The sequence below is a fragment of the Olea europaea genome, unplaced genomic scaffold (genome assembly GCF_002742605.1).
Source record: "Olea europaea var. sylvestris unplaced genomic scaffold, O_europaea_v1 scaffold2027, whole genome shotgun sequence".
In the NCBI taxonomy this organism is placed as follows: domain Eukaryota; kingdom Viridiplantae; phylum Streptophyta; class Magnoliopsida; order Lamiales; family Oleaceae; genus Olea; species Olea europaea.
Genome location: NW_019238167.1, coordinates 167,907 through 179,742, shown reverse-complemented (window position 1 = coordinate 179,742; position 11,836 = coordinate 167,907). Strand labels below are relative to the sequence as shown.

Here is an 11,836-nt window from a genome sequence, read left to right as displayed (position 1 = left end):
CAAAGTTCCTTTTTTTTTTATGGTCAATTGACAGATTTTTTGACGGAAACCGTCCAAAGGGGCTTCACATGCAACGTTTGGAAATGTTAAGGATGACGATTGCAATAAATGAAATGTTTGAAAAAACTCTGTTAATATTTTAAATGTTTGAAGTTCTTACTGCAAATTTCCCTTTTTTTTTTAAAATAACTGTTACAAAATATATCCCAAGGGAAACCCTTTCACTAGGGGTTGCCACATATGCCTATGTTTTATGGCCGACTTTGAGCTTGGAGCAGATCTCTCTTTTTAAACCTCTCCTCTCTCTCTCCATACTTCAGTGTCGCATTTGCGCCTCTTTAAAACCCTCTTCTTCCCCTACATTTCTTTACAATTTCTCTTTCTAGCAAACCCTAGATTCCCATTCCAGAGGCAGTGAAACAAGTGTTTATAGTGAAATTCAAAAAAAAAGTAGAGAGAGAGAGAGAAACAAACTAAGCCTGGTTTCTCTCTCGCTATTCATTCGATCCGATATTCCGATTCGTTTTTCAGGTATGATTTGATCCCGGCCCTCACTAACTAGTAATATAGTGAAATGTTGAAAGTACGATAAGATCGATTAAGCTAGGGGTTTGTATGTGAGAATGAGCTCATTGTTATGTTATTCCGGTTTTTATTTTTTTTATTTTTTTTGGTCAGGAAAATCATCTCTCTGCTATGGCAACGGAGGCTACGCTAGAAGTGTCTGCTCAAGTTGTAAGCGCTGTATTTTTTTTATTATTTATTTATTTATTTTGTTGTGGTTCTAGTTTGAGGCAGCTGGATTTTTGTAAATTTGTGGGGAACTTTCTTGGAAAAATAGGTTGGAAATGCATTTGTGCAACAGTACTATCACATACTGCATCACTCGCCGGAGCTTGTTCATAGGTTTTATCAGGACATCAGTAAGCTCGGTCGTCCCGAGGAGGATGGCTCCATGGGTATCGCCACCACTATGCAAGTAATCTCTTTCTCCATCTCTAGATCCATAAATGCATAGAAATCTGTATTTATTAACGTTATATGTGTAGTTGCACTGCCAGTACGTGTCTGTGTGCGCGTCTATGTATAATTTAACTAATCTGATTGTGTCATAATTAAGCTGAATGTGGTTTAAGATGGAGATGTTAAACATTTGGTTCATTTTGGTGGTCATAAAGGTAGTAGATAGCTCATCCACAAGCAAAAGTGAGAATTGTGATAGCATAGGCTAAAAAGTTGACTAACCCGAGAAAAGTCGTCAACTTCAAATATTCAAAGAAGTACTTCACTTCTACTTTGAATTTGCTTGAAAGTTTGGATTCTTTGAAGGTAATTCACTTGAAAGAGATCTTAGTTGGCAATAAAATAAAGAAATGTATTATAGCTATTGTAAGAGACGGGGCTCTTAAAAATATAACAAGATGTGTCATCAATTGTAACGATTTGGCCTCTGTGTCATCAATTGTAATGATCCAATCTTTGTGCTCTAGTGGTTATATCATATGTACTGGCTGCTTTGAGAAGACATCTTCCCTCATATCCTTCATGACTTTCTATTTCGCCCCCTTGGATTCGAACCAAGATTTCTATTTTATGAGAGATTTAAGTTGAATACATAGGTTTTGAGTACGATTCTTGGGAGGCACGATAGAAGGTTGCATGGAGTAAGATGGTAGGTGCTCTCCCAAAGTGGAGTGTACATATGCTATAACGGTTTGGGCACAGAGACGCTATGCTGTTACAAAAAAAATGTGCGTTTTTTTGTAATGACTTGAGCATTTGCTCTCCTCACAAATTTTTATAAAGTCCCCATTATTCGAACCTGGACATGGGCTTTTATGAGAGATTTAAGTTGAATCTTGCTACTGTTGGGGGATTTTTTAATAGTATTGTAATGTAAAGATAAATCATGGTATGATTTGATGGCCATATTCCTTTCTTATGTATAATTTATTGCTCATCGTAATGCCTACACAATAATTTTTCAGGTGATGGATCTGAAAGAGAGTGCATCAACTTTCTCACCTCCTCCCCCTGGTCCTCAGAAAGCTCCATCAAAGATCATTGAGCAAGTAAATCCACCTTTAGTTCCAACGACTGTTGGACCAATTTCCAGTTCAGATGCAATTGATATTGGGAATAACCAAGAGGGTGAAGGCATGATATTCTAAATTATATTTTTGCAAATTATTCTTATCAATAGTTTAAGTTGTTATTTTACTTATTTGTGTTGCTTACTGAAGTATATTCCAAACCATTTTGTATACTTTGAGCAGCCGATGGTCATTCGATATATATAAAAGGCCTACCTATGAATGCTACTGAATCCTTGCTTGAGGATGTATTCAAAGATTTTGGACCCATAAAAAGTGATGGCATTCAAGTTAGAAGCAACAGAGTATGTATCAAATTTTTAATTGTTCAATAAGAGAGAAGGAAAAAATGAAAATGCTTGTGGTCTCTGTAATTTGCAGAAAACTAAACAAAAAAAACCAGTTCTAAATATTTTTGTTGCAGCTACAGGCATTTTGTTTTGGTTTTGTTGAATTTGAGGACGCGAGTTCTGCCAAGAAAGCAATTGAGGTATGTTGTTTTTTGCATTAATACTATACATATGAATATTGATACTTTTGATTTGTTCAATTTTGTTTACAAGATTTTTAGATTAAAACTGTACTTTGGCAGGGTAATAAATCGGTAAAGACTAATCCTTGAAAAATTCTTGACTTTATTTTATTGGAATCTTTTCTATTCTTTCATTTTTTTGGATCTATCTACTACTGTTTCTTTGGGAAAAGATAACAATTTCATCATTTGTCACTTCCAATTCCAAATTACAAAATATGCCACATTATGGGTACCGAAGGACAAATAACAAAGGATTAAACAACCTACAGGATGGTATAACCTGCACACAATCTCAACTTTATTCTTTTTAAATCTCCTGACTGAGGCTCATTGCCCAAAAGATTTATTTTTAGGTTATGAATCTGAACCCACAGATTATAGAAACCCAGGAACAAATAACGAAGAATTAAACAACCTACACAATAGTAGAACCTCAACCCAATCTCAATCTTCTTTTCACAAATTGGTGAATTGTATAAAATAAAACAGATCTTTCATCTGTTGATATATAGTTATTGGATGGAAATCTAATGGAGAGAAGTTTGCAACATCGGCGTCAGGGTAAATAATACCGGTCAGACCTCATGAATGCTAAATTTGCATTTTTCTTAAGATGCTTTATACACAATACTTTGTGTTGTTGGGAGTGTTTTGTATATGCTTTTTTTTGCAGTAGCACGTTAGGCTGCTATCAACTGATAATATATTCTTACTTGATGGTTATTCAGATGTCCTCCAGAAGCATTCACATTTGTGCATATGATTATTCAATCACACTTTATATATAAATGTTTCAATCTTTGTTACCAAACGTACGTCACGTTACTGAGTAGAATTATGGCTCATCTTTGGATGCATTATATACTGAATCATGTGGACACGAAGAAAAGAGTAAATCTGTTGCTAAAGGCTCAATGCGAGCCTTTTTCCTTCTGCTTTCTTCCCTTTTCTTTTATTGAGAAGAGGGCCAACTGTTTGAACAAGAGAGGGGATGCAAGGGTTGTACAGATGATTCTCTGTATAGTCCCAAGCATCTATTCTAATAACTTCGATCTGTTCGCTTTGTGTTGTTGGCCTTATCTACTTTTACTTGCACTTTTGCATTTAACTATATTATTTTAATTTTTCAGGCTTCTCCAGTTGCAATTGGTGGGCGTCGGGTGGTGGTCGAGGAAAAGAGGTCTACCAATTCTCGAGGTAAGTTGGATACTGTTGGAGTTTCTGTGTCGTGTTCGAGAATCAGTTTTAGAATTAGAAAGGGAAAATGAGTATATGATCGTGATCTGGCTGCATATTCTTTTGCAGTTAATTGAGTAGACTACTTTTGCCTCAAGATAGGATTACTTGATTTATTTGATTATTTGAAGTTCTTGCAGTGTTTTTCCAGTAATAATGCATTCAACTAATTTTTGAGTAGTTGAACTATAATTATATCTTTTTAACATTTTTTCATGTAATATATATTTAGGCCCCGTTTGGTACCTATTTTTTTCAAAATGCTTTTTTTCTTTTTTTTCAACCATACATTCTTTATTAAAATAATGTTACACGTAAATAAAAATTTTTTCCTTATTTTTCAATCACACATTTCTTGTCAATTTATTATTCAAAAATGCATTTTTACATAAAAATGTCTCCCACACACCCTCTTAATTTTTCTATGCCTGCAGGAAGTAACAGGGGGAGGTTCCAATCTGGGAGGGGTTCTGGATTCAGAAATGAGGGAGTGAGAGGGCGTGGAAACTATGGAGGGGGCCGGGGTTACAGCCGTGGTGATTTCATTGCTAGGAATGAGTCCAACAGGGGTGGTAATCGAGGAGGATCATCAAATCGTGGTGATGGATATCACAGATCTGACAGTATTAACGGTAACGGTGGTCGCATGAACCGAACAGGTGGAATGACCAATGGGACTAATAAAAATATGACACCTCGAGTGTCCTTAACTGCTTGAGGCACCATTGTGTATCCATCTGCTATAGTCATTTCAGTAGGCTTTCTTTCGAGTTGTAGTGATTTTATTGGTTCAATATCTTTTGGGGTGACATTTTCATTGTTGGTAAATTTCTCATCGGGTTTCTCACTAATTGCTTTTACAGTTTTCCCATTTTCGGGTATAGTTGGTCAGTATATGAGATGGAAGTAAGTTTTGTTTTGCAGTACACCAGTCAACGGACATTTTGGGTTATTTTTGTAGTTGATGAATTGTCTTTTAGGCCTGTTTTAATTTTGATACTAGTGGGTAATTTTTTTTAATTTTTTTTTAATGTTGAATTAAGAGATTTGTGGGAGAGCTTAAAATCAAGTTTGAATAATTAGAACTTGTGTTTTGTGCATTCTGTAATTTTTTAAAGAAAGAATCCAAATTTGTTAAGTTAATAAATGAGGACAAAAAGTCAAATTTAAACTACGAACGAGAGAAAACTTGAATGACAAAATGGGTTTACGCCATTTTTCTGAGTCTCGCATTGAATTCAAAAAACGAGAATTGTTCATTCTAATTTGATTGGACTGAAAAGGGACTTTCAAATGAGGAAATAAATAGCAGAGGATACAGGGCTTATAAAAGCCTTCAAGATATGAGGCAAATTCCTTTGTCATTCCCAAGCTTTTCTATTCGTGACATTCAGGTTTTCAACCTTTAGTTTGTGCCTCTCTATGTTACCAACCTTTCGTATTGTGCATGTTAGAGATGTGAATGTCACATTAGGAAAGGTTGGGGATCCCTAGAGAAATTTACCGCATTAACATAATCAATGATTTGGGGGTGAAAAGCATGGAGTATTTTACCGTCGTTCCAAGTGATATGCATGAAGTATTTTTCATATGTAAGAGAAGGTGAGTAAATCAATGTTTTGTTTTGTTGATAGAATTGGCTAATTAAAAAGTTCGAGAAAAATTCTTTTTCAAGTGAAAAGAAAAATACTAACAAAAATTTCCAACCTTTGATTAGTTTTACATTTTGGCTCCCAACCTTTGCCACGGAGTATTTTATTTTATTTTTTTTGCCCAACCTCTAATTTTAGCATCACGAACGTCCCTGGTGAACGGTTTCACTCTAAACATTAGTTAAAAGGATTATTCTTCTTGGCCGGTCCTAGTTAAGAAGTCAAATTTTGACTTCCTAGGCTGACAATGCTCCTGTGTGAACCCCATTATTTCTCATTACATTAAATTAAATTTTTTACTCTCCAACTTTTAACCACACAATTTTCAATAAAATAAACAGTTGGTATGAGATGACAGGCAGAGGTTGCATTCATTCATGCAGGACATACGTTTAACATAAAGAAATGGCTAACAGAAAATACAAATAGTGAGTTTCTAGCCAAAATTGTGAAGGAAACTAAAAGGATGGGTGATCACAATGATCAAATAATTATATCATTACCAATATGTAAGTTTTTAACAGCCAAAGTTTCTGACGTAGACAAGCAGTGTATGACATTAATTTCCTACCATAGGGAACTTAGCATTGAACACCTATTTAAGAATAGAAGGACAACTTCTAACGTAATAATAATCTATGTTAATATAAAACTAAGAGATGAATGCAAATACTAGAATAGACTATAGATATGAATGTTTCTACAAGACTACAATATAAACAATAGCAAAAATTTACGTGTAAGGAGCAGTATCAGGCCTTGGAAGTGCTTGCAGAACTATCTTAGTCTTCCTCCAAGCATTGGCTCCAATCAACAAACCTATATTCAAAGACCAAAATTGCAGGCTTGCACAAACTCATTTTCATAGTCGACATACCTTGTCCAAAGCGGACGGAACTGGGTAATTGCAATATCAAGCCACGGCTTCATATTTCCATTATAGTGTATGACAGCAGCATTGTTAATCTCATCCATGCTTATGCTTGGATTATAGCCTAGCCCCAAAACATGCCAAGACTTGTCAAGTGGCTTTGTTGTCGAGTAATATGTGATCAGACCTGGAGGCAATGTCCCTAACTTCCACAAAGTTCGGTTCTCATTCTGCAGAATATCAAATGCACGGTTTTAAAATCACAATATCCAGCGGACAACAAAAACAAAGTCATAATTCAGACTACAGTTCAGAGGAGAGCCAACACAAGGCAAAGACACCAGGACTTGAGTATATAATTACAAAGTCACGTCAACCTTTAGACCAAATTAGACTTTGACCCCCAGCAATAATGCCATAGAAACTACAAAAATTTAAAAGTCCTTGAGTTAAGCACAATGTGTAATACGTGACACTGGTCAAACTAGATTAACTCACAAGTGAAATTGCAGGGTGGAAGCAAGACTGCAACTTCCTGTGGAAGCTAATACCAAACAATTAGCAAGTAATTAATAATTGTGTTGGCACGCAATCTCACCAGATTCTGCCAGTAATGGTACTCTTCAGTGCATTTCTCCCTCCTCCAAGCATCCAAATCGAAAAAATTCATGCCATAAGCCCATGCGCATGCCTTGGGACTGAACTTGGCTTTGATCAAAGGGTGAGAGAAATTCATGTATTGTGCATACCGATGAAATGATCCAAAACACGTCTCCACAGCCCCATTGACCTTCCCATCCATATCTATCTTCCAAAGCGCAGTCAAATCCTTTTGAACTACTATATCATCGTCCAAGAACAAAATCTTATGCAGTGTTGGATACATTTCCGGCAAATAGAACCTGAGATGATTTAATATTGATAAATATTTTGGGTTCCTGAACTTCATATTTGTTGTATCCTTGGTTGCTTTCTCAAGCTTAGTTTCAAAGTAAAACTTCTGTAAGTTGGCAGACTCAAGCTGTTTCAGCACCGGAACATAAGAAGAGTTCAAGAATTTATAATCCTCCACGGCCTTCACATCGATATGAGCCCCATTATAATCCCTCATCTTGAACATGACTTGCATGGCCCCGAGATTCATCTTATCAGTCACTACATGAAACACATGCTTCCATGGTTCTTTTGTGTTTTTAACTGCTGAATTCACCACGACTGAAGCAGCAACCACATTATCCGAGAAAATAGCATAATGATAAAGCTTTGGGTCTTCTAATTCTGGCTTGGTGGGCTTCCCTTCATCTGTGTACTTTTCAGGATAAGCAATGCGCTCTTCCATAAGCCTCAAAGCCAAGCAGTGCAAGCTCTTGGGGATTGATTTGGCCGCAATCAAGCTCGAGAAAGCGCCCTGCTTTTTTGATTTAGTTAATTGCTCGTTTAAAGCAAAGATGGTATCTTTGAGCTTATGAATTTTCAGCTGATTGTCGAATGACTCTTTTGCCTCGGCAATAACTTGCCTTGTTAGTTTAATTCGCTCTTTTACCTCCTTCTCGAACTTTCTCAACACTGCCTCATCAATTGCACTTGCATCAGCATCAAATAATGTGCGATAGGAAGGATGAGACATTAGACTAGTGTAATTTTGAGAGAGATCTGCAAAAACTCTTACGAGCTTTGCGTTATCGAGCTTGAGCTTCCGAGCATAGGAAGCATAAGCTATGGCTAAGCTTCTGTGATCTCCTGCTTGCCGTTGGATCTGATCAAGCCGTGACTTTAATGTATTGAGTGCCAAAACTGATCTCCGATTTGACTCCGTCTTAACTCCATTTTGAACATTAGAAAAACCCTAAAATACAGAAAAAAAAGAGAGAAATATAAAAAAATCTGTACAACCGTCCGCAGACATATTATCAAAATTACGAAAATGCGAGTAATTTAACTAAACGAATAAATTGAATATTGCACTTTGTTATATCCGTTAATACAAGTGGCACATTAGTTGACATATAATTCAATTCAAAATGAAAACGTTCACAATGACTATAACTGCATCCATTATCCATAAGTAGTCAAAAACCTATATATACACATTCTGTACGCAATAATAAATCACACGCACAGATAAATAAACTACATACTACAAAAATCACAAAAATAATCAGATAAAAATTAAATCACACTTACAAAACTATCGGATGGGAATAATGGGGCAATGAAGAGAAACGAGAAAGCGAAGAGAACTGAAACGGTGATTGTAAGAGATAGCGCACAGAATCTGAAAGTGAATATGGAGGACCAAGATGGAGGTCCGCTGTCCCTACCCTGTGCCGGAATCCTTTGGCTCCGGCGCAAATTAATTGCCATTTCTTCTTCAAACAATAATGTTCTCAGATTGAGAAGAAATAAAATGTAACGAAGGATTTAAGGCAAAAGAATTATATTTTATTATGTGTTGAAGTTGAAGTGGGAGTGTAGTATGAATTAAATTCTAATCAATATATAATTCTGTATGGATAATGAATGCATTTAAATTAAACATTAAATAAGGGTAAATTATACTATGGGTCCCACTCAACCTTCCCACAATAGCATGTATCTCCCCTAATCTTTTAAGTGATTCACCAAAATGGTTCTACTTTACGAATTCCGTCCTAATTTTAGATTAATGTCATGTAAAATGACAATTTTATTATCTAACTTAAGCCCTCGTTTGACACACATTATAATGAGAAATTTTAGTAAAATGTATTATGGAATAATATTTTTCGAGAGAATGTGTAGTTATAAACGAAGGACAAATTTTTGGTTTAAGTATAATATCATTTTATTGAAAAATGTGTGAATGAAAAAAGAAAAAAAGAAAAAATGTATTAAAATTTTAAAAGGTGTCGAACAAGAGCTAAATATAGTAAACAAGCATATAAGAGAAAATAAAATCGAAAAACAATAACAAATTCGAATAAATAAAAATAATTTGTTATCTTTTCATCCCCCCTCACCAAATTCTCCACCACTCACAACCATAATTAAAATCCACCACCAATAACTGCAACTGCAACTGCATTTTTCGAGAGAATGTGTAGTTATAAACGAAGGACAAATTTTTGGTTTAAGTATAATATCATTTTATTGAAAAATGTGTGAATAAAAAAAGAAAAAAAGAAAAAATGTATTAAAATTTTAAAAGGTGTCGAACAAGAGCTAAATATAGTAAACAAGCATATAAGAGAAAATAAAATCGAAAAACAATAACAAATTCGAATAAATAAAAATAATTTGTCATCTTTTCATCCCCCCTCACCAAATTCTCCACCACTCACAACCATAATTAAAATCCACCACCAATAACTGCAACTGCAACCACCACCATCGTTAGCAACCCTCTCATCTATCGATACTGTTCTATTAGAAAATCGAAGTTTTTCATCGCCATTGGATAATTTTACTTGTATAATTTAGGGGTTGAGTGCTCAAATGATAGTATACGTTGTTGTTAACAACCCGAGAAGTTTTTATTGCTGATGTTAGGATGTGTTGCTCTTTGAGTAGTGTCGTTTTGACTATGTAAATAAGTGTTGATAGGCAAGAAATGTACGGCCTAGGCTAGAGGATGAAGAAAATGCCTTGTATATAGAAAAGATGTGAAAAAAACTATCAACTCTATGTAATTCGATCATTACTTTACAAGATGTGACTAATATGAACCTAGATGCCAAAAACCACGTACTTTTTTCTTTTTTTAAAGTTAAAATAAACTAATTCAATTAAAGAATTATTATTAAAAATTTCGCTTTTGGAGGTGTCTTCAATTAAAATTGTGATGGATTCTAAAAGTCATTCTGAATTTAGATGTTTTCAATTGAGGTTTTAATGAACTTTAATGAAATTCATTAAAATATAGGTGTCCCTAATTAATATTTTATTGAAATTCAATAAAATCCTGTAAAATTTAGTATTATCAATAACTAATGGACTTATATAAATTTCATTAATAGAGTGATTTTAAAAAATTTGAATGGATTTCAAGCTTAAAAATCTATATAACTAAATCTTTTGAAATTTCAATATATTTGATGGGATTTTTATAGAATTTGTGGAAATTTATTTAAATTCACAAAATTCATAAGGAATCCTCAATTTTTTAAAAGGGGAAATTACACCAATCCATATGTTTTAAGATCCAATTTCAAAAATCATATTCAAAGTTTAGTTATTCAGAAATCAGATTATAATTAAAAATTTTAATATTAATAATTATATTTTAAAAAAAAATTATCCAAAACCCTAATCATTTCACTACTTTCTTCTCTCTCTAAACCGTAACATTCTCCCCTATTTCTCTCTTCCATCCATTTACACGACCTTTGTCGGAGACCACAAACACACCACCTCTAGCGAGATGGCACATCAGGCGTTGATGCATAGCATCGGAGGCGCAGCCGTCATTTCGCGCACTTGGATGGCGCCGGAGACATGGATTCTCCAATTATTGCTGCAAGGCTGTGCTGGATGGGATCGGTGGTGGGGGTGACCATAAAGTTTGGTCTGTGACATTAAAATTTGATGATCTGTGATGAAAACAATAATTTGTGACCTCAACGATTTGGTTCGTGATCTTAAAATTTGATAATCTGTGACTAAAAAAATTTGTGACCTATAAAATTTTCGATTTGTGATCTCGAAATAATCCGTGACCTATTAATTTGATGATATGTGACTGGTAAATAAATCTGTGAAATTTGTGACCAATAATTGTTTAACTGTGACTTCAATATATTTATTTAATAAATAATTTTAATTAATTAAATACAAACTTGAATTTTGAATTTTCAAACTTCTTACCTTACTTTTGAAATGGTGTAAAGAATACACCTTAAATATGAATTTTTCCCTTTTTAAAATCCATCAAATTGTTAGTTGAGGACACCCCATCTATTTCTACAAGCCTTAGCCCAATTAACTTGTCAAAAGTAAATAATTATTAATTTGTTTGGTAAACAAATTACACATACTTTTTTACTAATTATAAAAAGAACAATTAACCTACTTGTATAGATAATTTTGTACAAGTAGGCATGCACCTGTCAACCGATCTATACATAATTTCTATAAATGTAGTAGAGTTCTAAAAGGAAATTCATTTCTCTTCTTTGAAAATTTAATAAATTATAAGCATTTTTGTATTTTCGATAAATTATTACATATATAAATTCAATATGTGAATATATGACCAACATTTTATTAGTGCTTTTGTTAAATATAAAGGGCTCATGTCATATGACTTTTGCTTTTGTTTTTTATTTTTTGTTTGAAAATTAATTTTTAAAAGAGCTTTCAATATCGAAAGCACTTTTAGAAAAAATCACATTGAATTAGTTTTAAAAATTCTTCTAAGTAGAAGAATCACTTACATAAAATTAGTCAAATGAGTCCAAAAATAACCTTTTGG

At 34.0% G+C, this 11,836-nt stretch overlaps 2 protein-coding genes across 2 annotated transcripts; one reads left to right on the top strand and one right to left on the bottom strand.

Moving 5' to 3' along the window:
- Positions 1-285: 285 nt before the first annotated feature.
- On the top strand, positions 286-4,884 carry LOC111379716. Its single transcript, XM_023003153.1, has 11 exons — positions 286-531; positions 679-735; positions 842-1,012; positions 1,137-1,178; positions 1,330-1,464; positions 1,620-1,672; positions 1,952-2,157; positions 2,277-2,398; positions 2,524-2,583; positions 3,759-3,825; positions 4,299-4,884. Exons 2-11 carry the CDS (start codon positions 697-699, stop codon positions 4,580-4,582), a joined length of 1,179 nt encoding a protein of 392 aa, XP_022858921.1. The 5' UTR covers positions 286-531; positions 679-696; the 3' UTR covers positions 4,583-4,884.
- A 1,112-nt stretch (positions 4,885-5,996) lies between these two features.
- LOC111379718 (galacturonosyltransferase 8-like) lies at positions 5,997-8,869 on the bottom strand. The gene is made up of 3 exons (XM_023003155.1): positions 8,572-8,869; positions 6,986-8,233; positions 5,997-6,617 (listed from the first exon to the last, which is right to left on the bottom strand). Exons 1-3 carry the CDS (start codon positions 8,749-8,751, stop codon positions 6,342-6,344), a joined length of 1,704 nt encoding a protein of 567 aa, XP_022858923.1. The 5' UTR covers positions 8,752-8,869; the 3' UTR covers positions 5,997-6,341.
- Between the last annotated feature and the right edge of the window lie 2,967 nt (positions 8,870-11,836).

Bases quoted from the DNA above. Each gene is read 5' to 3' on its own strand.
- LOC111379716 (XM_023003153.1), top strand. From the start codon at position 697: ATGGCAACGGAGGCTACGCTAGAAGTGTCTGCTCAAGTT. The intron at 1,465-1,619 runs GTAATGATCCAA...TTGAATACATAG, and splicing joins TGGCCTCTGTGTCATCAATT to GTTTTGAGTACGATTCTTGG. The intron at 1,673-1,951 runs GTAGGTGCTCTC...TTATGTATAATT, and splicing joins AGGTTGCATGGAGTAAGATG to TATTGCTCATCGTAATGCCT.
- LOC111379718 (XM_023003155.1), bottom strand. From the start codon at position 8,751: ATGGCAATTAATTTGCGCCGGAGCCAAAGGATTCCGGCACAGGGTAGG. The intron at 8,234-8,571 runs GTAAGTGTGATT...TCTGTATTTTAG, and splicing joins TATTCCCATCCGATAGTTTT to GGTTTTTCTAATGTTCAAAA. The intron at 6,618-6,985 runs GTGAGATTGCGT...GATATTCTGCAG, and splicing joins ACCATTACTGGCAGAATCTG to AATGAGAACCGAACTTTGTG.